Source organism: Equus quagga, chromosome 5 (genome assembly GCF_021613505.1).
Source record: "Equus quagga isolate Etosha38 chromosome 5, UCLA_HA_Equagga_1.0, whole genome shotgun sequence".
Lineage (NCBI taxonomy): Eukaryota > Metazoa > Chordata > Mammalia > Perissodactyla > Equidae > Equus > Equus quagga.
In genome coordinates, this window is record NC_060271.1 from 138,227,731 (window position 1) to 138,252,271 (window position 24,541).

The window sequence follows — 24,541 nt, forward strand, 5'->3', positions numbered from 1 at the left end:
TAGATCCCAGGCGGGAGGGAGTTGATCCAGTCAGGAGGGAGTAGATCTTGGAGCAAGTCAGGGAAACATTTCAATAAGGGCATTTTCAACCATGTCAAGTTCTGCAGAAAGGTTGAGCGTGAAGAAATAAATCCCCATTGGGCTTATTAACCAGTGTTTTGTGATGACCTGGCAGGAGCCATTTTAAAAGATAAAGATAAAAATTTGGTTTGAGTATTTTATTTAGCAAACTGTAAGTGCTGGGAAATATTAAGTGAAAAGCAAGTGAGAGGAAAGAGCTTGAGACAGAGCAGTAGCTTCAGGGATTACAGCTTCAGTCTCGTGTGCATTCGTGTGCTGTGTGCGTTGTGTTCATGTGTGTGCACGCACATGTGTATGTGTGCCTATGCGCGTGTGCGTGTATATGTGTGTGCTTTGTGTGTGCGTGTATATGTGTGTGCTTTGTGTGTGCGTGTATATGTGCGTACATGCACTGTGTGAACATATGCATGCATGTGTGCACATGTGTATGTGTGTACTTTGTATGTGTGTGCACGCATTGTGTGTGCATGTGTATGTGTGCTGGTGTGCCTGTGAGCCCGTGTCTGTGTGTGTGCATTTGTATGTGTGCTTTGTGTGTGTGCATGCATTGTGCATGCATGTGTATGTGTGCTAGTGTGCCTGTGAGCCTGTTCTGTGTGTTTGCATGTGTCTGTGTGCCTGTGTGTATGTGTGTGCATGTGTGTGCTTTGTGTGCATTGTGTGCATCCATACACTGCGTGTGCATGTATGTGTTCACATGTATGTATGTGTGCTTTGTGTGTGAGTGCATGCATTGCGCGTGTGTGTGTATGTGTGCTGGTGTGCCTGTGAGCCCGTGTGTGTGTGCATGCATTGTGTGTGCATACATATGAAGTGTAACAATGCCAGCGCATCAACACTGATGGCAGTGACACAGATCTGTCCATGAGGGGATGGAATGATGGGGGAACAAAGGCCTTCAAGGAGTGAGCAGCTTGAGATAGGCGTCCATGGAGAGTTTGGCCTTTGCTGGGAAGACTGAACAGAACCCAGTGGGATTGAAGACGTCTTGCTCTGTGCCCTGCAGGCCGGCCCCCCCGGTTGGCCTGAGTTAACACCTCCCCTGTGTGGTGACACTTTGGTGGAAGAACTTCAGTGTTTCACATTATAACTACTTTTTCCCTGTCCTTTCATGGGGTCTCACATAATTTGAAAAGTTAAAAGTCTGTCATTTCCATTCTGTTTGAAAACAGCTTCTAGTAGAATTTGTGTTAAGTAATTTCGGCTTTGGTGTGAGAAATAGAAATAACATTTGGAGACGAGTGTGCCCCAATTCTGCACGATGGAGCGTCTAGACGTTACTTCATGAGTAATTTCTGCAGTATCTTTTCCAGTAACGTGCGACTTACTGTTTTCCTAGTTCCTGATGTCAGTCGAAACGGGGATCCATTTGTAGCCACATCAATTGTTGAAGCGATTGCGACTGTTGACAGAGCCATAAACTCAACCCGGACACACTTGTTTGACAGGTACTACGGAGAAGTTTTGACAGAATTCTGGCCCCATCTCTCTTAGCTTCTGGGGGGTTAGAGAATGCATGCAGCTCCCTTGTGCAGAGTTTTGACTGCCTTATCTGATTTAAAAATCATAAACAACGTTGGCATCCACTTTTCTGGGGGTGAATCTCAGGACAGAAAGTCCTTTCCAAGGAGAAGCTGAACTGTGTTTTGCGAATAAAACATTTTTTAAAAATTTCAACTCATTCTTTTGGCTTGTTCCTAAATGACTTGGCAAAAATAAAATGTTTCACAAGCCATAGTGTATTTGCTCATGTTGGCAATTCCAAAGTGTTTTTCTGCATCTTAGTTGAAACAGAATATCTGTGCTTTCTCTATTGACTGAATTAACTGTTTGTTTTTAGTGTCTTTTGGTTGTGTGTTTGTCTTCTTGCCTTCCACTTGGGATGAGTAAGGTACAGTACCTCCTGTCTGTAGAAAAGTAGCAGCAGAAATAGTAAATGCAATAATTATATTTTTGGATGTGAGTGATTTTTGTCCTCAGTAACTTGTTCTGTTTTTCCCTTTTTCCTCCTAAACTGCTGTTAGCCGTCCGCGTTCCCCCAATGACCTGCTGGCCTTGTTCCGGTATCCGCGGGACCCCTACACTGTGGAGCAGGCCCGCGCTGGGGAGATCTTCGAGCGCACGTTGCAGCTGATTCAGGAGCATGTGCAACACGGCCTGATGGTGGACCTGAATGGGACGAGTCAGTACCGAGTCGTTTCCTCCCTCCTCCCTCCCGAGGCCCGGGTATAGAACGTGCTGTGGCTGCTCCGCCCTCCCAGGAGAGCCCCGGGCGTCCCTGTTCCATGGCGCCTGTGATGTCACGGGCGTGGGTAAAGTGAGGCTGCGTTGAGCTGGGGCAGCCCTGTAGTTCTCACCTCAGGTCTGACGGGAAACCCGTGGGTGATGGGGCGTGTACTTGTAGAAGACGACACGGTGGGCCGTGGGCTGTCCTTGCCCAGGGGCTGTGGCTGTCCAGTCCTCTGGGACAAAGAAGGTGTGAGGGAGGACTTTGCAGTTTAGCAGCTAAATAAATGACACTGTGTCCACGGGGTGTGGCGTCCTGCAGCTGTCAGAAAGGATGTTTCTGGAGCTCCGGCTTCTCTAAAGTGGCTGATGAGACTGTCCCCGGTGCTGAGCGGGTGTGTGGGGTGACTGACACCCTCTCGTTCTGCCCCTGGTACATGGCATTGCTGAAAATGGGGACGCCCCCCCATGTCAGGAGGGGCGGTAGTCTGATTAGAGATGGCAGGTGACCCCGATTGCTGTTGTGTGAAAGCATCGTTTTCCAACAGCAGCTAATTATTCAGAGTTGTGGGTACACACGCAGACACACACACGGCACTGGGAGTGGTGCCAACTGTAGCTGTCTGTGAAATGAGGTGACTGGGTAATTAACGTTTCTCCACTTTATGGTTTTCGGTGTTTTCTGACTTGTCTTTGATGAGCACATCTTCTCGCATTAGGACGCAAACGTTATTCAAGAATTGAATATTAGGTAGGAATGTGTGAGCTGAAGGAGGCGTGGAGATGAGAACTGTAGGGTCATTTCTCCCCATGTTGGAGTAGAGACATTGCCCTGAGCCAGTCCTCAGTCTTTCCACATTTGGGGACAGTTTGTGGCTAAGCTTCAGCGCCAGCGAACCCAAAGCTCTGTGTAGACCGCTCTCCTGCCTCCCCATTCTGGGGGGATGCTGGCCTCGGGGAGGGTGTTGGGGTGGGCCCTCAAGATGTTCCACTCCTCTTGTTGGACGGACCTCCAGCCTCACCAGCGGGCACACCCGGGGAGAAACATCAGGACCATTTCATTCTGTCCACGCGTCTGTGTTGGCACTTGCTGCCTGTCAGGCACAGGGCTGGTGCTGGGGACATGTGGGATGCGTGCATTGTCCCTGTGGTGCCTTCCAGCCTTCCCCAGCCCTGATTTGGAGTAAAGGGTCACTTTCTTTCCCATGAAGGGGACCCTCGGGTGGCTCAGTGCTGTTTCTCGCTGCTGCTACTTTTCTTCATCTGGCTCGTAGTTTAGATGTTTCAACGTTGCTATGGCGGCCAAGCAGGAGGGTCATAAACCTCCTGCAGCCACTTACAGAGATCAAGACCGGGCACAACAGCTCCTTGAGGACCGCGTGCGGACTTCCTACCAGTACCCCCTGTCGGAAACCCGGGGAGACAAGAAGGAAGAGAGAAATCACTCACATCCCCAGCAGAGGGGAGACCGGCCCCGGGCCAGGTTCAGGACATTTGAGGACGAGCCGGTGGAGGGAGTGGGGAGGAGACGAAGTGGGGAGGTTTCGGGGTGCCCGGCTAGGGGCGCCCAGGAGACGAGACAAGATTTTGTCTTTTGCTCTGTGTGAGACGGAAGCCGCGGGGGATCCTTGCAGAGAAAGGACGTGACTACGTGGATTGGGTTGTTGGGGGACAATGGTGTGAGGTGGTGAGAGCAGATGCTGGAGACCAGGCAGGCGTCTGCAGAACCATCCAGGAGGGAGGCCACAGCACTGGGACCGAGGTGGGCTGGTGAGAGGTGTATCTAGAAGTCTTGCAGACACGGGTGAGGTTTACTCGTGGCCTGGACGCCGGTGGTGAGAGAGCAGAGTCAGGATGACTCCGGGTTTTGCCCCAGCGGCTGGAAGGACGGAGCTGGCACTTAGTGACAGGCAGGGCAGGCCGGGCGAGGGCCCAGGCGGGGTGGGCGTGGGGCTGTCTCCCTGTGGACACATGCACAGGGGCACCCACGAGACCGCCATTGCCAGGCCCGCGTGTCCCGTTCACAGACCCGGGTGTCGCCGCTCTCTGGAAAAAAAGCACTTAAGGCACGGACAGGACCTCTGGGCGTTTTTCTGTCGTGAGACACTCGTTCAGTTCATCCCTTGTTCTATGCGCTTCTTCCCACACACATTCCAGCATTCTTGCCTGTGGTTAGTTGTCTATTCTGAGGTAGTTTTTATCTCTAAAGCAGATGGAGTGAGTTACCGTGCTCTGGAACCGTCAGGGCAGTTGGCACAACTCCTGGTGAACGGCTCATTTTCCAGGAGTTGCTTTCGCCCCGCGTTGGTCAGCCCACTGGCTCTGTAGGTAGGTTTGGCTTTGTAGCATTTTTTCAGTGAAGTTTTAGGGGGTTCTGGTTCCTTAAAGCACAGCATGTGGTTCCAGTCGAGTAAAGGCGGTTGTGGCGCTGTCCACCCTCGGGGCTGTTGGCCGGCGCTCGGGCTTCGCCTGGTTTCTGCACCGGGGCCCAGCCTGGAAAGCCGCCCAGAGGAGCCCTGATGTGCCCTCTCGGCCGAGAGTCGCTTCCGAGCCTGTGCCAGCGTTGTGGGAACAATGAAGGTGCCGGCAGAGGCTGTTCTGGGAGCCATCAACCCTGGGAAGAAGTGTTGTCCTTCCTGGCTCTTTTGATGTTAAAGATTGAGAATTTTCTGAGGCCTCCTGGGAGCAGCTGTGAGCACAGAGCCAGCCATTGCAGTGTGCTGTTCTGGTCCTTGGGAAGTGCACACAGATGAAGCTGTCAGGTCTGTTTGAGCCTGAGAGCTCTGGATGGCTCGGGGAGCCCAGTGTCGTGTCTCCAGCAAAGCTCTTTGCTCGTGCAGTCCTCTGGTGCTCCTATTTCTGATCACTTCTCTCCCAGCCTGCGACATTTCTGCACCTCCAGGTCCCTTTCGCATCCTTTTTGGGTTTTGTGGATACTGCCCTCTACAAAAGGGGGCTGTTTCCTTTAAGTGTGGGCAGAGTTGGTCTTGACCGGCTCTGGTGCTGTAGGAGGATGCTGGTGTGGGCGAGGGTGTGAGCGAGCGTGTGGTGAGTGTGTGCCCTTGCATAAGCGCACCTGAGCATGGAGCTATTTGGCGGGCCCTGGAACGCCGGGTCGAGGACGAGCATGGAGCGAGGAGCAGCCCTGGTGTGTGAGTGTTTGGGAAGACACAGAGGCCTGGACACGGCCCGTCCTGGGATGTGGGGTCCTTGGCTGGGCTGAAGCAGGGTCTTGAAGGCGAAGAGTGGGGGCTTCAGTGAGGAAGGTCTGTTTGGAGTGTCCTGCCAGGCTGACAAGGTCACAGTGTTTCCTGTAGCTAGTGGGCAGAGACTGCAGCCTGGACCAGAAGGTAAGGTCATCAGAGCCGCGTGGGGACAGTGGGAGGGCGTGTTCCTGGCTGGGGTCATGGAAGAGGAGTGGCAAGGAGGGCACTGTCCTTAGGAGTAGCTTAGAAACTCAAAAGGGAGGGGCCATTGATGGGGTGTTGGGGCAACAGACCAGGAGCCCCCGCGGCAGCCGCGGGTTAAGGGAGATCCTGGGAGCAGTCTCAGTGCTGAGAGGGCTGGCTGTGCGGTCACGCTGAGTTTTACCACATGACACACAGGACAGTTTAAGGTGAAGCGCAAAATGTGTGGGCCTCCATCTGTGAGCGTGGCTGGGACTGTGCAAAGCGGGGGATTCCCCGTAGCAGAGTTGGAGCTGGCCAGGTGTGAAGGGAGATGGGCGAGAGTCCAGGATGAGGAGGGAGCACCTCTGCGTGGTGCTGGGACAGGGAGTGAGCTCCAGCAGGCACAGCCTGTTCCAGCAGGTCCGCACCTGGGTTCGTGGGAGTAAGCTGCGTCTCCCGGCTCTTTGTTCCAGGTTACCACTACAACGACCTCGTGTCCCCACAGTACCTGAGCCTCATCGCCAACCTCTCGGGCTGCACGGCCCACCGTCGCGTCAACAACTGCTCGGACATGTGCTTCCACCAGAAGTACAGGACGCAGGACGGCACCTGCAACAACCTGCAGCACCCCATGTGGGGCGCCTCGCTGACCGCCTTCGAGCGCCTGCTCAAGTCCGTGTACGAGAACGGGTTCAACACCCCTCGAGGCATTAACCCCGGCCGGCTGTATCACGGGCATCCGCTCCCCATGCCTCGGCTGGTGTCCACGTCCCTCATCGGGACAGAGGCCATCACGCCCGACGAGCAGTTCACCCACATGCTGATGCAGTGGGGCCAGTTTCTGGACCACGACCTGGACTCCACGGTGGTGGCCCTGAGCCAGGCCCGCTTCTCCGACGGGCAGCACTGCAGCAGCGTGTGTGGCAACGACCCCCCCTGCTTCTCAGTGGCCATCCCCCCCAACGACCCCCGCGTGCGGAGCGGGGCACGCTGCATGTTCTTCGTGCGCTCCAGCCCCGTGTGCGGCAGCGGCATGACCTCGCTCCTCATGAACTCCGTGTACCCCCGGGAGCAGATCAACCAGCTCACCTCCTACATCGACGCTTCCAATGTCTACGGGAGCACGGACCATGAGGCCCGTGCCATCCGGGACCTGGCCAGCCACCGGGGGCTCCTGCGCCAGGGCATCGTGCAGCGCTCGGGGAAGCCGCTGCTCCCCTTCGCCACCGGGCCGCCCACGGAGTGCATGCGGGACGAGAACGAGAGCCCCATCCCCTGCTTCCTGGCCGGGGATCACCGTGCCAACGAGCAGCTGGGCCTGACCAGCATGCACACGCTGTGGTTCCGGGAGCACAACCGCGTGGCCGCTGAGCTGCTCTCGCTGAACCCACACTGGGACGGCGACACCATCTACCACGAGGCCAGGAAGATCGTGGGGGCGCAGGTCCAGCACATCACCTACCAGCACTGGCTCCCCAAGGTGCTGGGCGAGGTGGGCATGAAGATGCTCGGTGAGTACCGGGGCTACGAGCCGGGCGTCAATGCCGGCATCTTCAACGCCTTCGCCACGGCCGCCTTCAGGTTCGGCCACACGCTGGTCAACCCCGTGCTCTACCGGCTGGATGAGAACTTCCAGCCCATCGCACAGGGACACATCCCCCTGCACAAAGCCTTCTTCTCGCCCTTCCGGATCGTGAACGAGGGCGGCATCGACCCGCTGCTTCGGGGCCTGTTTGGTGTGGCAGGGAAGATGCGCGTACCCTCCCAGCTGCTGAACACGGAGCTCACAGAGCGGCTCTTCTCCATGGCGCACACGGTGGCCCTGGACCTGGCCGCCATCAACATCCAGCGGGGCCGGGACCACGGCATCCCGCCCTACCACGACTACCGCGTCTACTGCAACCTGTCCTCCGCCCACACCTTTGAGGACCTGAAGAACGAGATCAAAAACCCTGAGATCCGGGAGAAGCTGAGACGGTGAGTCTGAGGCAACCATGACCTGACGTCTTAACGTCTGTACCCGTCAGGTGGGCGAAGAAAGGTGGCCCACATGTGGGTGCTGTGGTTGTTATTTCTTGGTGTCTCAGTTTTTGTTTGTGTAGCCGCGAGTCAGATAGGAGAAGCTGGTTGCGGTGGGAGTCTGATCCGGGACGGCATGGGGCCAGGAGACGCCTCCGGTGGCTGTGCTGGGTCAGGGGAGGGCCAGGGCCAGGGGCGTGGGTGACCAAGCCACGTCTACCGTGAGTTTTGAGTTGAGATGAGAGTCCTGGCGGGCAAGGGAAAGGATCTGCATGGGAAACCCTCAGACCTGAGATTGGGTCTTTCTGGGGCTTTGCAGGAGGAGACCCAGCTCTCGAGTTAGGAGCAGGGAGTGTCAGAGCCAGGTGCCGGCAGAACGGGCCGTGGGCCACCAGCTCTTAAAGCTGGGGCTCACAGCTTCTCTCCGAAGACGCCCTCCGAAGATGCTCACAGCCTCTCTGATGCTCAGACCCAGGCCGGTGGCTGCGACCCTGGGACCACTGCTGACACTTTAGGGCATCTGTGCAGGCTTCTGAGCAGCAGCTTCTGTCCCTGAGGGGAGAAGATCTCACTGGCCTGAGGTGATGGAAATGTGAGGAGGCCACGTGACAGGCCGGCAGCCCAGGAGAGAGGACTCGCACAGCGGCTCAGGGCCCTTGGGGACCACTGGGACAGCCCCTTCCTTCCACAGGGAGACAGAGACCACAGCACCGCCCGGTCAGCCTGTTAGGGGCCTCCATCCGGTTAGGATCAGGGTCTGGTTGGGATCGGGTTTTCCAGCCAACACCAGTCCCCTTCCTGGGACCCTCTGTGCTGGGGTCCTGATCTGACGTGAAGCTCTCCAGAGTGGAGAGAGCTAGCCACTCCCGTCTCTTCTCGCATCTCATCCACTCACTAACTTTTCCTTCATTTTTCCAATTTCTTAGATGCAGTCTTTGTGGGAATATCACTTGTTAAAAGTTTTTCGTTAATGATCCTTCTTAGCCCTTGGACTTAAAGTCCACAGCTCATTGTGTATTTTGAGATCTGTTCATTCGCACTCGAAAGAATGGATTTAAAAAGAAGAAAACTTTCTCCTTAAGACTCTCTTTGCGTGTTTCCTGGACCCTCCAGTTCACCGAGGAGTTGCTCACCCAACACGGAAGTTCAGACATCCTCTAATTAGCACCTGACCTCTGCCTTCTAGGGAAAATTGACTTTCGCTCGTGACTTGTTGCGAGTTCTGAATGAGGGAACGTCGTGTCCTGCTGAGTGTAACGCGTTCCGGTGTTCGTTTCAGGAGTGGCGTGTGGTTGCTGGTGGGCGTGGATGTCTGTTCCTCCACTGGCACAGGGACCGCTGTGTCGCGGTTTGGTTTGGCCGAATTCGGATTTCTGTGAGCTGCCTGTGCTCGTACACCCTGCTTTGTTCTTGTCCAGACTTCCCAGAAATTCTGTTTTGCCAGACTTAGTTCAGAGCAGTTCAGAGGGGCCGGCGCTCCCTCCTGGCGCTGCTGGCGGGTTGAGGGTCCCACGCCCGGTGTGCTGGAGACCCTGGAAGAGGAATCCAGCGCTATGCACCCATCCACCAGCTGCCTCCCTGACTCTCCTATGTCAGCCGTTACTGACCACGTGAGGAAATGAGACACACGGACAGGGGACTCACCAGGCCCGTGCCAGCCCCAAGGGCGGGAGAGGCTTTTTCACAGACTCAAGGAAGCACGTGGTGGCATCTATTTTATTGGCACCCAACGAAATCTTTTTGTTTCAAGAAGCATAGTCAGGGGAAGGGAATAGCGTCTGACCCGGGCTGGGGGCCTGCATGCCGGCTGTGTGCTCTGAGCGAGCAGGTACATGAGTCCTGTCCCCTTCCTGTCCCCTCCTGGAAAGAAGTGTGTTGTTTCAATCTTGTATCTCCATCCCCGAGTGCCTGAGCAGTGTGTCATCGAGCCTGTGCTGGTGCATCACTCAGAGAGGGGAAGGGAAAGAAAGAGAGGAGGAGCCACCCCGGACCGGCATTTCTTTTAGGAAAAGCCCAAGGGTGCTCTGAGAGACGCGCCCCAGCCTGGCTCTGTCGGGGAACCACCCCGACCTGCGAGGTTCTTTCTGACTGTGTTTCTGTCCAAGCTGAAGTTCAGCATGAATGTCGTTGCACTTGGAGAAAACGAGCCCAGTTTATCCTTCTCTGATGCCTACGGGCCAGTTTCAACAGCGTTGCACTCCTAGTTGTAAGAAGGATGTCACCGAGGACAGCCCCGCGCAGCCTCGTCCCTCAGTCAGTGTCACTGATCCTGGCTTTGTGCGAAAGACTGTCTCAGTTACAGGGCGCATTTGAAACATCCGGCTGAGCTTTGAATAGCAGTGGAAACCAAGCCATCCTGTAGTCTAGCAGACTTCTTGGGATAGTGTGAGAGATTAGATAAGAATGATCTGTAGAAGTTGTCAGCTCTTTTCTTGTAAGCTTATATTTCTAAGGAAACAGGAGGATTTCGTGAATATGTTTATTCCTGAACATTGAAACCTTGCCATATCTTAGTCTTGTACTATTTTTGCTTAGTAAATATTTTGTTCAGAGCAAGTATATTTTCAATCCCAGTAGAATCCCAATATCATACTTTTAAAAAACATGTCTTTAGCTGTATGTTGTTTATTGTTCGTGCATATTTATGAAAAAAAGATGGGAAAAGTATACATTATGCTGTTGTGTGATTATCTCTGAATAGTGAGAAACGGTGCGGTTTTAGTTTTCTTGGATTCTCTAAATTTCTTTTTTTTAAAAGATTTTATTTTTCCTTTTTCTCCCCAAAGCCCCCCGGTACATAGTTGTGTATTTTTAGTTGTGGGTCCTTCTAGTTGTGGCATGTGGGTTGCTGCCTCAGCATGGCCTGATGAGTGGTGCCATGTCCGTGCCCAGGATTTGAACCAGCAAAACCCCAGGCCGCTGGAGCAGAGCGTGCGAACTTAACCACTTGGCCATGGGGCCAGCCCCTCTCTAAACTTCTTATAACAAGTGTGTGTGTGTGTGTATTTATACATGTAAATATAAAAAGAAAGTAGAAAAAATTCTTTAAAACACAATGGATAGATGCTTTAAAGAAATAGAGATGAATTTTCTTCGCTAAGAGACAGTCTGAGTAATGTAAAATAATGAGAAAAAGATGAGGACCTTCTTTTCATATTTGCCGTGTCCTTTGCCAGATTCGGCTTTGCTGAGTAAATTTAAGGTTTCCTCTCGTCTGTTGCAGGTTGTACGGCTCCCCGCTCAACATCGACTTGTTCCCCGCGCTCATGGTAGAGGACTTGGTGCCCGGCAGCCGCCTCGGGCCCACCTTGATGTGCCTGCTGAGCACCCAGTTCAAGCGCCTGAGAGACGGGGACAGGTAAACAGACGCCCTGGACAAGAGTCTGTCTGGGGACTCGGAGGAGAGGAGCCGTTGGTGGTGGCTGTGTCCACACTGGGAACGAGGAGCTGTCTTCACCCCGCAGTGCTCGGGCGCAGCTCCCTGCCTGCGGGCTAGCCTGTCACCATAGCGTTAGCGTCACCATGACCCAGCTCAGAGACACCGTCACATCCCTCACCTAACAAGACATCTCTGTTCCCGCAAACGGACAGTCCAGACGGCTACACCACCGTGGGGTTTACGGGAGTTTGAACTTCAGAGTCTAGGGCAGTGTTGTGAGTTCTGTTAACGTGTTGGAAGGTGGTCCCCACCTCTTACTGAGTAATTCAGCAGGTGACTGTGGGCCCTGCCAGTGTTTCTAACAAGCAGCCTGTGCTGGTTGTCAGAGGAGCTCATTTTCCACTATTTTTCATCCAGATTTTTTTGATTTTTGTTTTCTGAGTAGGAAATACAAGAAATGTTTGAGTCCGTTTTTAAGTGATACCTAATTGAAACCGGTGATGCGTGTGTTGTTGGTGAAACTGAGCAGAGCAATATTTTAATCCGACTCCCTGTGGCTCTCGAATCTGTGTTTTCTCTGATCTTGTTCTCATTCTGGGGAACGCAGGTTGTGGTATGAAAACCCGGGGGTGTTCTCCCCCGCCCAGTTGACACAGATCAAGCAGACGTCCCTGGCCAGGATTCTGTGTGACAATTCGGACAACATCACGCGTGTGCAGAGGGACGTGTTCAGAGTGGCGGAGTTCCCCCACGGGTACGGCAGCTGTGACGAGATTCCCAGAGTGGACCTCCGCGTGTGGCAGGACTGCTGCGAAGGTGCGCATGTGGGGGACCCACCGTTTCTCGTGATTTATTTTCCTTGTTCACTGCTGGTTCTGGGGAAAGCTAATGCATGCTAAAGCACTTACAGGTACCGCGTGATGCTGAAAACAGAAGCAAATTCTACAGCTGTGGGGGAGTTTTCAAATTATGGTGTATCCACCCGAGGAACGTTGTGGAACCTAAAAAAAAAGCAAGTCACGATCTCAGAGAATTTGTAATACCTGGGGATAGTGTTTAGTATGGCAATTAAAATACTAAGTAAAAGAAATGGAGAACAAGGAGGTATGCTCCTAGCTTTTCTTGAAAATTTAATATATGTGTAAATATGAATACTTGGGTGGTAGCCTGTATCTGCACCCACAGACAAAAGGTGAAAAAGGAACACATCACAGAAGCGTATCAAACATCAAATTCGGTGTTTTTTTTATTTTTTTTTGAGGAAGATTAGCCCTGAGCTAACATCTGCTGCCAATCCTACTCTGTTTTGCTGAGTAACAGTGGCCCTGAGCTAACATCCGTTCCCATCTTCCTCTACTTTACATGTGGGACGCCTACCAGAGCATGGCTTGCCAACCGGTGCCCTGTCCGCACCCGGGATCTGAACCAGCGAACCCCAGGCTGCTGAATCGGAACGTGCACACTTAACCGCTGCACTACCAGGCCGGCCCAATCAAATTCAGTTTTTAAAAATGTAGCTGTGTTCTCAAAGTTCACAGTAACTGACATGACTGAGAAAGCTTTATAAATTATCCTCTGATGAAGTAAGAAACGCCCGCAGGTGTGAAGTGGCCTCCTCGTCAGGAGTTTGGAAGCCCTGTGAAAGTGGGGAGGGGGCTGGCCGTCCCATCAGCGAGGGTGAGGGCGCAGGGGCGATGTGGGTGTGCCCCAGTCGGTGCTGCTCACGGGTGCTGTCCTCACTCTGCGCTGCCTTCTCTGCATTCCAGAATCCTGCTCGTGGTTAACCTCAATTTCCCCTTTCTGGCTGCAGTGTAATTTTGGCTTTATTCACACTGTGATCAGAGACCAACCATGGAATATTAAAGCTGGAGGAACGTTTAGGACCCATCCTGTGTAACCGTGTTCCTCTGTGGCGAGGAAGATGGGTCCACGGGCACGGAGGAGCCGCACGGCCCCACGGAGCCCTGGCCCCACGTCCCTTGCCCAGCACTCTGCTGCGCACCTTGCCTGCAGGTGGACCCGAGAAGTGCGGAAACTAGAGTTGTCTTCTCTTCCACCTTTTCTTCCTGAAGAAACAGTTCTGGTCAGGCTCTTGTTCTTGTTAGCAATTACTTTTAGTTGGCTGTTATTTTCATTAGTATATATTGAAATCTAGGTTGATATATTAGAGCCGTTTTTACCAGTTGTTCTGTGTTTGTGGCTGGGGGGGGTCTCATTTTGTGTCTGCCTCCATCTGTCTGTGTTCTCCCTCCTTTCCTTCTCTCTTTGTGTGTATATATATATAAGATGTATACACTATACCTATAATATATATAATACGTTAAGTATATATGTATAACAAAGTGAGATTTGTAATATTGTGAGAATGCACATAAAAACTAAAACTGTGCTTGCCACATACCCAATTTTCCAAAGTACTTACATCCTCATTCTTACATCTATTGGAAACGTGTCATTTTGCTTTAGCTTTTTAAATATATATTTTGACTGGTTTATATAGCTCAAAATGCTTTTCCACAAGTATGGCAGAGAATTAGATTCTACAGAAAATTGTTCTCCTTGAAAAGCATTGGGAAAAGCCAGTTATTCTTCTCAGGTAAATAAACTCTTTTTCTGACAACTTTACCAGGTTTCCTGTAGCTGCCGGGGAAGGAGCAGGGCCAGGTTTCCTGTTCTTTTGCTCAGAAAATCCAGGGTCCTTAGAGAGACCGACTCGTGAAGCCAGCTCTGTCCTCCGTGTCCCGTCACGAGCCTGTTGCTGGACCTTGGAGAAATTTGGCTGCTTGAAGCAATTTCTGACATGCTTTCTTCTGGATATTTTTCCTCTTGAAATAGCAGGCACAGCCCTAAGCTGACAAAACTTAAAGAATGCTTTATAAGCTATATCGGTTTTCATTTTAGCCCAAGAGCCATATCTAAAAACTAACAGAAAAACGAAAGAATTAAGGTTTGACGGGTCCAAATGTCGATTGCTATTCTTTTTTTTTTTTTTTTTTGATGAAGATTAGCCCTGAGCTAACTGCTGGCAGTTCCCCTCTTTTTGCTGAGGAAGACTGGCCCTGAGCTAACATCATGCCCATCTTCCTCTACTTTATATGTGGGACTCCTACCACAGCATGCCTTGCCAAGCGGTGCCGTGTCCACACCCGGGATCAAACCGGCGAACCCCTGGCTGCCGAGGCGGAACGTGCGCACTTAACTGCTGTACCACCAGGCCGGCCCCTGCTATTCACTTTTCAGTTCAGCTTTTGTAGGAGACTCACGTAGAGCGGCTTCCACGAGCTGTGCCTCCCGACCACATCGTCTTCCCTTAACCACATTGTGCATCTGTGCACAGGAAAGACTGGGGAGCAGCTCCCGGGGTGCAGCTGCTTTTCTTTTGATCAGAGTTAGGAATTTCATCTTCCTTGGGGGGACTGATGAGTAACAGAGAAGACACACACACACGCACACTTCTGAAATTATTGCAGAAATTGTTGAAATAGTACAAAAGAACTCCTGTACTTCACTCAGATCCATCAATTGTTAACATTCTGGCATATATTACTCACCATTCTCTCTCTTTAAAATTTACTTATATATTTATTTTTTAATTGAGGTGTAATTGACACATAGTACATTAGTTTCGGACATACAACATTATGATTCCATATTTGTATGTATTGCAAAATGATCACAATAAGTCTAGTTAACATCCAGATTCTCTCTCATATACATGTGCATATATGCGTATGTGTATGCATAAAATACATTTTTCTTCTAAATTAGTCGAGGAAGTTGCAGACATCATACCACTTACAGATAATCTAGTTAAGTGTATGCATGATCCAAATTGGGTAATTTAGTGTGGATAATATATTCTTATCTAATTTATAGGCCCCATTCAGATTTTGTCATTGGTCCCAAGAATGTCCTTGTGTGTTATCTTATGTCCTAATTGGGACTGCCCAGGGTCGTGGATTACTCTCCGTCTGCCTTTATTTCGATCCCTTTTGTGGAATCCCCCTCAGTGCGGATTTTCCGATTCTCTCAGATCAGGTCCAGGTCCTGCCCTAGGGCTCTGGGCTCCATGAGCAGGGCTGTGTTCTTCTCACAGCATCCTCAGAAGGCAGGGGTGTCCCTTGTCCCGTTCTTGGTGACATTGGCCAGGACCGTGTGGCTAGAATGTGATGTCCATGTTTGTCCAAAAAGGGGGGAGTGGCTGTGAAGATGAAAGTGTCCCCCGAGTTGGAAAGTGGGACATTTTTCCTCTCTCAAAGTGGGCTCTTTCTACAACCCTGAAAGGCACCTGGGCTACAAGGTGTCGCGTGCCAGCACCAGTGCTGTGGCCTGAGCGTAACTGGGCCCCGCCCCAAGGGGATTTTACCCACAAGTGGCCGCGTGTCCTCTGCTTGCACAGAATCGCCCCAAGGTGCACCCTGGGCCCATGTTCACACCACAGGTGTGAGTAGAGCATCACGAGATGGGTCCAGGTGTGAATCGGAAGCTGAATGGTTAGCTGCTGAGGTCAATCACAGGACACGTGGAGGAGCTGTCCGGGGCCTTGTCACATGGGCAGAGGTGGGCTGTAGGTCTCCGTCTGGAAGACAGTAATCACTGAAAAGCTGGACCAGAAGGTGGCCCCAGCCCCTCATGGGGAGGAGAGAGCACAGCTGTCGGCTGCAGGTTATTCTTCGCGTGTTTCTCTCTTGTGGAGTTTCCACCCCAGTGTGTCCGAAGACTCAGAATTTGAAAAGGGCCCTGTGTGGCCTCTGCTGCATCCCTGGCCAGGCCCGTCCTGGGCTCTGTGCTGAGTGGATGAGACAGGACATCCTTTGCCCCATGGGGCGGTGTGCTGCAGCCCAGGGACGCCTTGCTCTGCCCTGGCGCTCAGGAGGAGCAGGAGCGGGCCGGGGTGCGGGACCTCAGGTGTGTCATCAGGGGCTCTGGAGCGCAGAGTGACCTGGCTGGGAGGAAGGTGACGCCCCGGGTATGAATGTGCAGGGCCCGGCCGGCGCTGGGCCTCCCTGTAGTGGCGGGAAATCTGTGCCGGCTGAGAAGACCGGGGTCCAGTGTCCCCGGAGGAGGATGTCCATCCTCAGAGGCCAGGCAAGGTCAGGGGGCTCCAGGCACTGGGGGGGCCAAGTCTTGGCTCCTGGGAACAGTAGGGTGAAGCCCACGATGGGCTGGCATGTGCGGGTGGCGCTGCAGCCATTGTCCCACTGTCTGCCGTGGAATATTGTGACTTGTCATAGATGTGCCAGAAAGACTGTGATACCTGCCGAGCTGTACTTAATTCCTCCTGTTATTAGAGCGCCCAGCAGCTGACGCGCCCTTTACGCTTTTGTTTCAGACTGCAGGACCAGGGGACAGTTTAACGCCTTCTCCTACCACTTCCGAGGCAGGCGGTCTCTCGAATTCAGCTACGAGGAGGACGAGCCCGCCAAGAAGGCCCAACCCGGGAAGACCCTGAGGTACGGCCGTCCGTCTCCGCGGCTGGGCTGTGTCCCCCGCGTCTGGGCCGCCCCGTGGCGCCATACCCCGCACAGGACACGCGCTCCGCAGCTGCACCTTGACCTTGCATGAGTGACGCCAGCTATGATGTGCTGAGGTCATCTTTGTTTCTGCTCCTCTCTCCCCTTGTGCAGTGTCGGGAAACGCAGCCAGCGTCCCAGCAACGCCACGTCCGCCTCCTACGAGCACCCGCAAGCTCCAGGGACGAACGAGTTCAAGGACTTTGTTCTGGAAATGCAGAGGACCATCACAGACCTCAGGGCACAGGTGAGGGCAGCTGCGAGCCCAGCGCCCCTATCAGCAGCCCGGCCTTTTTCCAGGTGTAACACAGTGTTCGTTTCTCCCACAATGGGAAGGAGCAAAACCCCTGACGCCCCCGGGCTCCTGGATTCTCAGGGGATGTCACTTCTTCTGCTTTGTTCTTTTCGTGGCTTGTCTCAGGCTGGGCCACACTGAGCTGCCTCTAGTGTCCTATCGACTGGGGACCCTCGTCCATGGGCTGCCAGCGGGGGCTGTGGAGGGGTGTGGGCCTGGAGCAGCTGCCAAGGTCATGGAGGAGAATTCAAACCTCAAGTCCTGTTCCGAAGGCACTCTTTCCGGGGATGACAGATCGTTGTGCCCAGGGAGGGGCGGGCGGTGTTCTGAGGCCAGCCCCACTGGGTGTGCGAGGGTGGATGCTGGAGGCTGACCTGCAGGCATGGCGGCTCCTGGTGTGGGCTCTTCGCTGGGGCTGCAGGGCTGGGGGCCCTGAGTGCTCTCCCCTCCCCCGCCCAGGAACCGATGTCCACCTTTCCCAGCTGTGTTGGGTTCTCGGTGTGACTGTGTAAGGGAGTGCAGTTTGAGACCGTAGGTCAGTCAGCCGTGTTAGTGGAAGGATGCTGCTGTGGAAGTTTCTCGAGATGAGCCTGTGATTGGGGTGGTCTTGTGGTCCAGCCCCACCCCTATGTATGGGATCCTCAATCCTCAGGCTCGGAAGTCTCAGGTACCTTCTGTTGCAGCCACACGGAGGCAGAGATGTCTCAGCTCCGCCTGCATCTACCCTCGGGCCTGACCTGAGGGCCCTTCTCCTGCCTCTGGGGTCAGGCGTGACTTCACGTGATGGCCTGCAGTTGTGGACAGTGGAGAGGATGCAGTCACTCAGCAGATGGGGGGGGGGGCACCGTTCAGTCCAGGCTCTGGGAAAGGAGCCCCTGTCACCTGGAGCGGGAGGGACAAACCCAGGCAGAAATTAGCCGGCCGTGGCCGGCACAGGGTGTCCTGGGGCCCAGCCTGGGGCAGGTGGGTGCTGTGAGTCCTGAAGCCGGTCAGTCAGGGCCAGCCGGCTGGACCAATGACCGCTGAGTGTCCACAGGTGAGTGGAGGGTCGGGGGTCAGTCTGCAGATTGGTCAGTGTGAGCAAAGGCAGGAGGCAGGATGGGGGCGCAGGGGGCCACTCACCCCACACTGGCAGTGTCTGTGACCCCAACTCTATGTCCACCAATATCTGTGAGCCCCTCTGTGGCCTCATGACTTCCCCTCCACCCTCAGGTGGAATCACGAGCAGTGCTCTGCACCCTTCACTCCCACGCACCCCGGATCTGGGGGCACTGGCCGCTGGCCTCGGCAGTGGCTCTAGGTTCTGAGAAATGCAGGTGGAATGTCCACTGTTACTTTTACAACCGCTTGCAGCTCAGAGGGATGTGTGGGAACTTCACGGGCGTTTCTCTCTTAATCCGTGTGTCGCCTCGCCTGGTTCACACAGATGTGTCTCGTTTATTCTAATTGTCTCCAAGGCAAACTCTGGGTCAGGGTTTTGTTGTTGCTGCTTCTGGCTTTATGCTGATACTGGGTCGATCAGCAGGGGCCGAGGGTGCCTCCATCCTCAGTGGCCCCACAGAGGGTGCCCACCTGACCTGTGGCTCCAGCGTCCACTCCTGAGGCCTTAGGGACCCTCCTTTCCTTGATGTTTCAGAGCAGGTCTGAGGTCTGGAAACCCCAGTATCAGGTAGGCTATCGAGTGGTTCATGCAGAAGAGATGGCTTTCATTTGGAGCCGCACCTGAGACTTCCCAAAGTAAATGCCGGTCGGCTCATGAATCTTAGACGCTGGGCTGTCAGTGCCGGAGAGTCGTACAGCAGCACGGGACGAGGGGTTGGACACCTCTGGGTAGGCGATTCCGCATAAGTCAGATAATCTGGTCTCAGTGGGTTTGAGACCGAGCTGTTGTTGACGGGCTGTGGCACGACAGAGTGGAAGACATGTTAATTGACAGGGGCGAGCAGGAGGTCAGTTTGTGGGGTCTGCTCGTGGCCACTGGCGTCGTTTATCAACACAGACACCTCGCCTACATGAAGACGCTTTGCTAGGAGGCTGACTGGAAGATCTGGGTCGTGTGCGATGAGTTCCGTCCTGTGCAGACCGCGTTTCTCTGTTAGTTGAGGTTTGGCTGAGTGGACAGAAAGCCCACCTTACAGGAAGTTTGAACAAGGCGAAGTCTCCTCTTAACTCGTGGAGTCTGGAGGGAGACGGCCGAGGCTGCCAGACCCCCCACCTCCTGGCCACCGCCACCAGCCAGCACCCCAGCGAGGGGAGGGGAGAGGCTCGGCAGCTGGCAGGACCGCTGTGGGGCTGGTTGCCCGTCACGGTGCGTCGCTCCTTGGAAAGTCTCGGTGCAGACGGTTTCCTCATCTGGGTGGCTCTCGCTCATGGTCCTGTGAGGATGTCACCGTTGTCTGTTCCCAAGGTGTCTCTTCTCTTGTTTTAGTAACCACGTTTTGCAGTGTTTGCACTTCCGACCTGAGATAGGGCAGTGGTCAGCGTTGTCATGGACCTTTTGGACAAATAGCCATCAGCTTTCCAACAAGTAAATTTGAGATTCCATAAAAGTTCCTCAGAAATATTCCGCTTGTCTCAGGGCGATTTCAAGCGAAGGAACAGGTGTACCTCGAGTGCTAAACTCTTGGTCCGAAGTGACCGAGTGCGTGTGCTTTGCCGCAGATAAAGAAGCTTGAGTCCCGGCTCAGCACCTCGGCCTGCACGGATGCGGCCGGCGAGACTCACACCGACGGGGCGCAGTGGAAGCAGGACGCGTGCACCACCTGCGAGTGCCGTGTGAGTCTGGGGCTCTGCCTTGGCAACCCGGGGGCACACAGGCCCACCTGCAGGGCCCTGAGCAACCGGGCAGGCGGCCTGGCGGTCGGAGCAGGGCCCCCGCTCACCTGTGGGGTCTCCTCCCTCTCCTCCAGGGAGCTCGAAGCGCTTCCCCCAGAGCCGTGGGTACCGCTGCCCCTAGTGAGCCACGGGGCTGTTTACCCCGGCAAGGAAGGGGTGGTCCTGCCAGGGGACATTCAGTCTCTGGAGAAAGTGGATGGAGGGGGCCGAGGGGTCCACAGTGGGTGGGGGCTGGAGGCAGCCCAGGCTGGGCGGGAAGTTCAGGGCTGAGACCTGGGAGACAGGACAGGAGGACGGGGGGCCAGTCCAGGGTGCCTTGGTGCAGATTGGGAAGGGGCTTTGTCCCCTGGCTCTGGGATGGGGAAGAGGGTCCAGTGTCCTTGGTGGTTGCTGGTTTGGGGACGACAGAGCAGAGCAGGGAGAGCTGTGTCTCCTTCCAGCTCCTCTCTAGTCCATCCTCCTTCCGGTGGACGTCCCTGGATTCCACCCCTGGGGTCCTAAGTGCAGGGCAAGGAGCGTGTGCTGAACCTGTGTCCTGGGGTCTCTTCGGTGTGGGAGGATGGTGGGAAAAGGACAGTGGAGGATGGGGGGCCTCTGGAAGCTGCAGGGGTGTGTGTAGCTGTGAATCAGCCAAGAGCATCACTCCTTTGTCACAAAGTCCTCCAAAGGGGTCAGACCCGCACGCAGGGTCAAAACCACCAGCAAGCGGGAAGTGGGTGTAATGCACGGGCCGGCTGTCCCACGAACTGACCTGCTGTGCCTCCTCTCCCCCCAGGACGGGCAGGTCACCTGCTTCGTGGAAGCGTGCGCGCCTGCCGAGTGCCCGGCGCCCGTGAGACTCGACGGAGCCTGTTGTCCAGTCTGCCTAAGAGACACTGCGGGAAATAAGCCGTAGGGTCTTCCAGCCTCTGTGGGGCTTCTCTGCTCGTCCTCTGGAGACCGGGGGCTGGTGCGGGGAAGACAGACTGAAGGGACCACGAGGACTCGGGCGTTCCACGGTTGCCGGGCTGTGTCAGAAGCAGCGCAGGTGCTGGGACCCGAGCCTTCGTGAGGAGACCACGGCGCAGATGCGCTGCGGGGGCAGAAACGTGTCCTAACTTCACGTTAGATTTCTCAGGTTTTTATTTAATTTTTTAATGAAAAATTGGTGCTACTATTAAATTGCACAGTTAAATCATTTAGGCTCCTAAATTGATTTCCCCTAACATCACCATTTCTTCTCAAGTAAAAGTCAGTCCCGCTTGGTTCTGACACCTGGAGCCGGCGGGCGTGTCACCGAGGGTGGGGGTGCGGAACAGAGCCGCTGGAGGAGGCCCACCATGTTTACAAAGGAAATCAGAGTTTGGCAGACAGAGCAGAGTCTCTTACGAGAGGGACCGGGGTGACGGCCTCGGCAGGAAGCACGGGCCCCATCGTCCCAGCCTGATGAGTGGCGACACCCCCAGTCCTCTGTGACGGTCCACAGCCCATCATGCAACCACAGAAACAGATGTTCCCGCTGTTCACAGCACGTGCACCCCACGACTGCGACGCTCAGCTCCGCCCGCACGCGCCTGTGAGATCATTAGGCCACATCTAGGATCAGGTTTGTTTTCAGTTATGACCTGTGTACAGACGCCTCGCCATGGACCAAACATGCAGGTCCTCCATCCCCCGCGGGACGGTACCACCAACCACACCTGCGTTGCTGAAGTCGGTCCATGCCGGCTCTCGCTCAGTTCGTGTCCACAGGACTCTGTCCGGCCAGAGGGCACAGAAGAATTACCAGCTCCAGATCCTGCTTCTGACGGGGCATTCGAATGTTGGGAACTTTCTAGGTTCGGGTTGTGTGAGTGCGTTAACGGAAAAAGGACAATCCCTATACCTCATTTGTATTTTTAAATGCATGATGTTTTATGAAATTTTGCCCATGTTTTAGCTGTTAGATCCTGAAGAATGATAATTTCCACTATGCAAAAGTTCTCTTACAATTCAGTGAAAAGCAACTGCCATACCTCATGGTCTGTCTCTTTTAATTGACCAAAACCTCCTGTTTTGTTCTAAATACGAAGTGATGTATGTTCCGAGGAATGTGTCCCTGAACACAGGTGCGCTGCTCTGCAGACCTTCACTGGAGCGCCTGCTGCAGCCGGGCGCCATGGGGGCACAGATGAGGGACCCGCCCTGCCTCTCCCATGGGGAGACCCCCAGGGACACAGGGTTCCCGTGTGAGGTGCGGTGAGGCCACGGTTGGTGGCGCTGTGTTGAGACCGTCCCTGGCAGTGAGTGGGAGGCAAGTCTCCTGGCCGTGCCCGGCGCACAGTGGGTGCTCTCAAGCCTGGTTCAGTCCGGCTCAGGCACCCTCCTGCAGCAGGAGACCCCTGGCTCTATGTCCCAGGCCCCCGTCTGTAGGACGGAGCTAACATTCCAGCTGTAGGGGTATTTCCAGTGGCGTTAATCATGGTCAGCTTGACTTCTTAGCCTCTCATCACTAAATGACGAATAGGCCTGGGAGTGTCTCCCAGGGCGCGGGCCTTTGTTGGAAATATCAAGTCAAATCTAGTAGTCGAATCTTGGAACTGATTTCTGTAAACTAGGCAATGGGTAACTTTGTCCAAAATTTTGATGGTGGTGTAAGTTGCTCAGGTGTGAGAGGATGGCAGGTCCCAGTCCGCGAGTGTTTGGGTGGCATAGGTGCGCTGGCGGCTTAGTGTGGCTTGTCGCAGAGGTGCGTGCGCCGGGGGGAACGTGTGGCCCGGGCGAGGGTCGGGGGACCGCGGTCTCCACACCGAAGGGGAGGCAGCCTGTGGTGTACAGGAAGATTCTGTAATTGCAGTGGAAATGTCTGCCGAAGCACCGTTCCATCCCAGACCTGAAATGGAAGCCGTGGGCCGCGCCTCCGGACCCTGCCGGCAGCCGCGCGAGGGGCTGCTGTGGCTGAGGCCAAGTGTACATACTCGTTTCCTTTCTGACTGTTCCGACACCAAATGCCTTTCTTATGTTCATTGTAATCAGCGCATCACCAAAGAGGCATCTGCACTGTGTAGCGATGCCTTCAGCCAAATAAACGGCCACGCTTTCACGTGGAGACTGGCGTCATCTTTTCCCTCCGCCGTCTTCAAGGCCGTGCCCTCTCCACACGTGAGGTCAGAGCACGACGCGCCGGGAGGCAGGCACTGCAGAGAGCCCAAGGGCTGCCCTGGCCATGGGCTGTTTTATACAAAAAACGTGACAAAGGGGGAAAGGAGAGAGTTAGTTAAAATGGACTCAGTTCTCTGGGGTGGCAAGGACCTTCCGTGGGGCTGACGGGGCTGGCTTAGTTACTGTAAATCTGAGCAGCTGGGGGCTGACCTCTTGGGAAAACCTCGTCCACCGCCCCTGCCTCGTGACGTTTGTGGTGTGGACAGAGACAGTGATTTGTCGGCCAGAAATCATGTAGTGCCGGCCGACCACACCGAGGTATAAATGATGGGTGGACTGTTGTCCCAAACAGAGGCACAGGAAGCAAGCTTTTCCTCCATAACACTGTGCTGCGTGTGGCTATGTGGCCAGAACTGTGTGGCACGTGTGACAGCTTTTCAGTCCCTGTGCTCTGGGTCCAGGTAGGAGAGAGGATGCGATTTTGAAGAGAACTGGAAAGGATTTCAGGGTTTCTTTAGAGGGCCGGGGGGAAATCATTACTGTTCATACAGTTATCAGAAAAAGAAAATGGAAATATTAGGCAAAGTTAAATACTTAATTTTTTTAATTGCCGAATCGTTTCGAAATTTGTCGTGAGACAAGTGAACCTCCCTGCTTATAGGGGCGATGAGCCCAGACCCCCTGGTGCTTTTCATGGTGAGCTCTCCCGTCCCGGACGGATGCTGCGTGAGGAGCTTGGCTCACAGGAGGTGAGAAACTTACAGTCAGCTTCCCAGGATTCTACTGAAAGACTCCAACAGCTGCCTTTTCTTAGCGTGACGAACCCAATGTTACATTTGTGCGTGACGTGAATAGAATTCCATTCGCTTAATCCTGAGTGCCTCGAGACTGCCGTGAGCTGGAGCCTGGGGCCGAGCACCCCGATGGAGCAGGTACAGGAAGCGTCTCGGCCAAGAGCTGATAGAAGTGCCAGGGGGCGTGGAGGTAGAGACCAGGGCTGGGACCCCTGGAGCGGGGCCTGCCCAGCTCCCTCCCCCTCCCCCAGGAGCCGCACCTGTGCCCCGTGCCTGCCACCCCCGGGATGGCAGGACCAGCAGTGGTCTGCGGTGGGGAGAGAGGAGCCCTCTTCGGCCAGGCTCTGGGCACACACAGCAATGGGGTGTTGCCCTCTCCCCTCCCCTGGGGAACGTGGGCTCCACAGTCCACTCCACTGGGCTAGAGGCGGCCTCGGGCCGGGAGCTATGGCCCTCAGCACAGGTGCACTTCACCTGGCCTACCTGCAGCTCCTTGCCTTTCACGCCTCTGTCAGTGAATACAGTGGCCCTTTCCTAGTCCGCACTTTACACAAGGTGACATAGGGATGAGTACTGTTTACCAACTTTAATTTAAATGAAATGGGTAATGTTAAAGTGGCAAAAATGATCACGTGTCTTGCTTTAAAAAATTTGGAGACCGTATGGAAATAATCCTGTTGCCTTTTTTTCTTTAGGTATGCTTTCTTTTTTGTTGGCAAGGAAGATTGGCCCTGAGCTAACATCTGTTGCCAATATTCCTCTGTTTTTTCTCCCCAAAGCCCCAGTACTTAGTTGTAGGTCATTCTGGTTCTTCTTTGTGTGACGCCACCTCAGCACGGCTTGAGCGGTGTGTAGGTCTGCGCCCAGGATCCGAACCAGCAAACCCTGGG

At 54.3% G+C, this 24,541-nt stretch overlaps 1 protein-coding gene across 2 annotated transcripts in view; it reads left to right on the forward strand.

The window, feature by feature from the left end:
* PXDN (peroxidasin) overlaps positions 1-22,804 on the forward strand; it is an 86,678-nt gene extending 63,874 nt beyond the window's left edge. For both annotated transcript variants that reach the window (XM_046661896.1, XM_046661897.1), the window contains 9 exons: positions 1,421-1,529; positions 2,106-2,263; positions 6,170-7,673; positions 10,939-11,073; positions 11,702-11,910; positions 16,427-16,547; positions 16,722-16,854; positions 19,564-19,677; positions 20,513-22,804. In XM_046661896.1, coding sequence (XP_046517852.1) covers positions 1,421-1,529; positions 2,106-2,263; positions 6,170-7,673; positions 10,939-11,073; positions 11,702-11,910; positions 16,427-16,547; positions 16,722-16,854; positions 19,564-19,677; positions 20,513-20,632 — 2,603 coding nt within the window. In that variant the 3' untranslated portion in view covers positions 20,633-22,804. The remainder of the gene's footprint in view (positions 1-1,420; positions 1,530-2,105; positions 2,264-6,169; positions 7,674-10,938; positions 11,074-11,701; positions 11,911-16,426; positions 16,548-16,721; positions 16,855-19,563; positions 19,678-20,512) is intronic.
* The last annotated feature ends 1,737 nt before the right edge of the window (positions 22,805-24,541 follow it).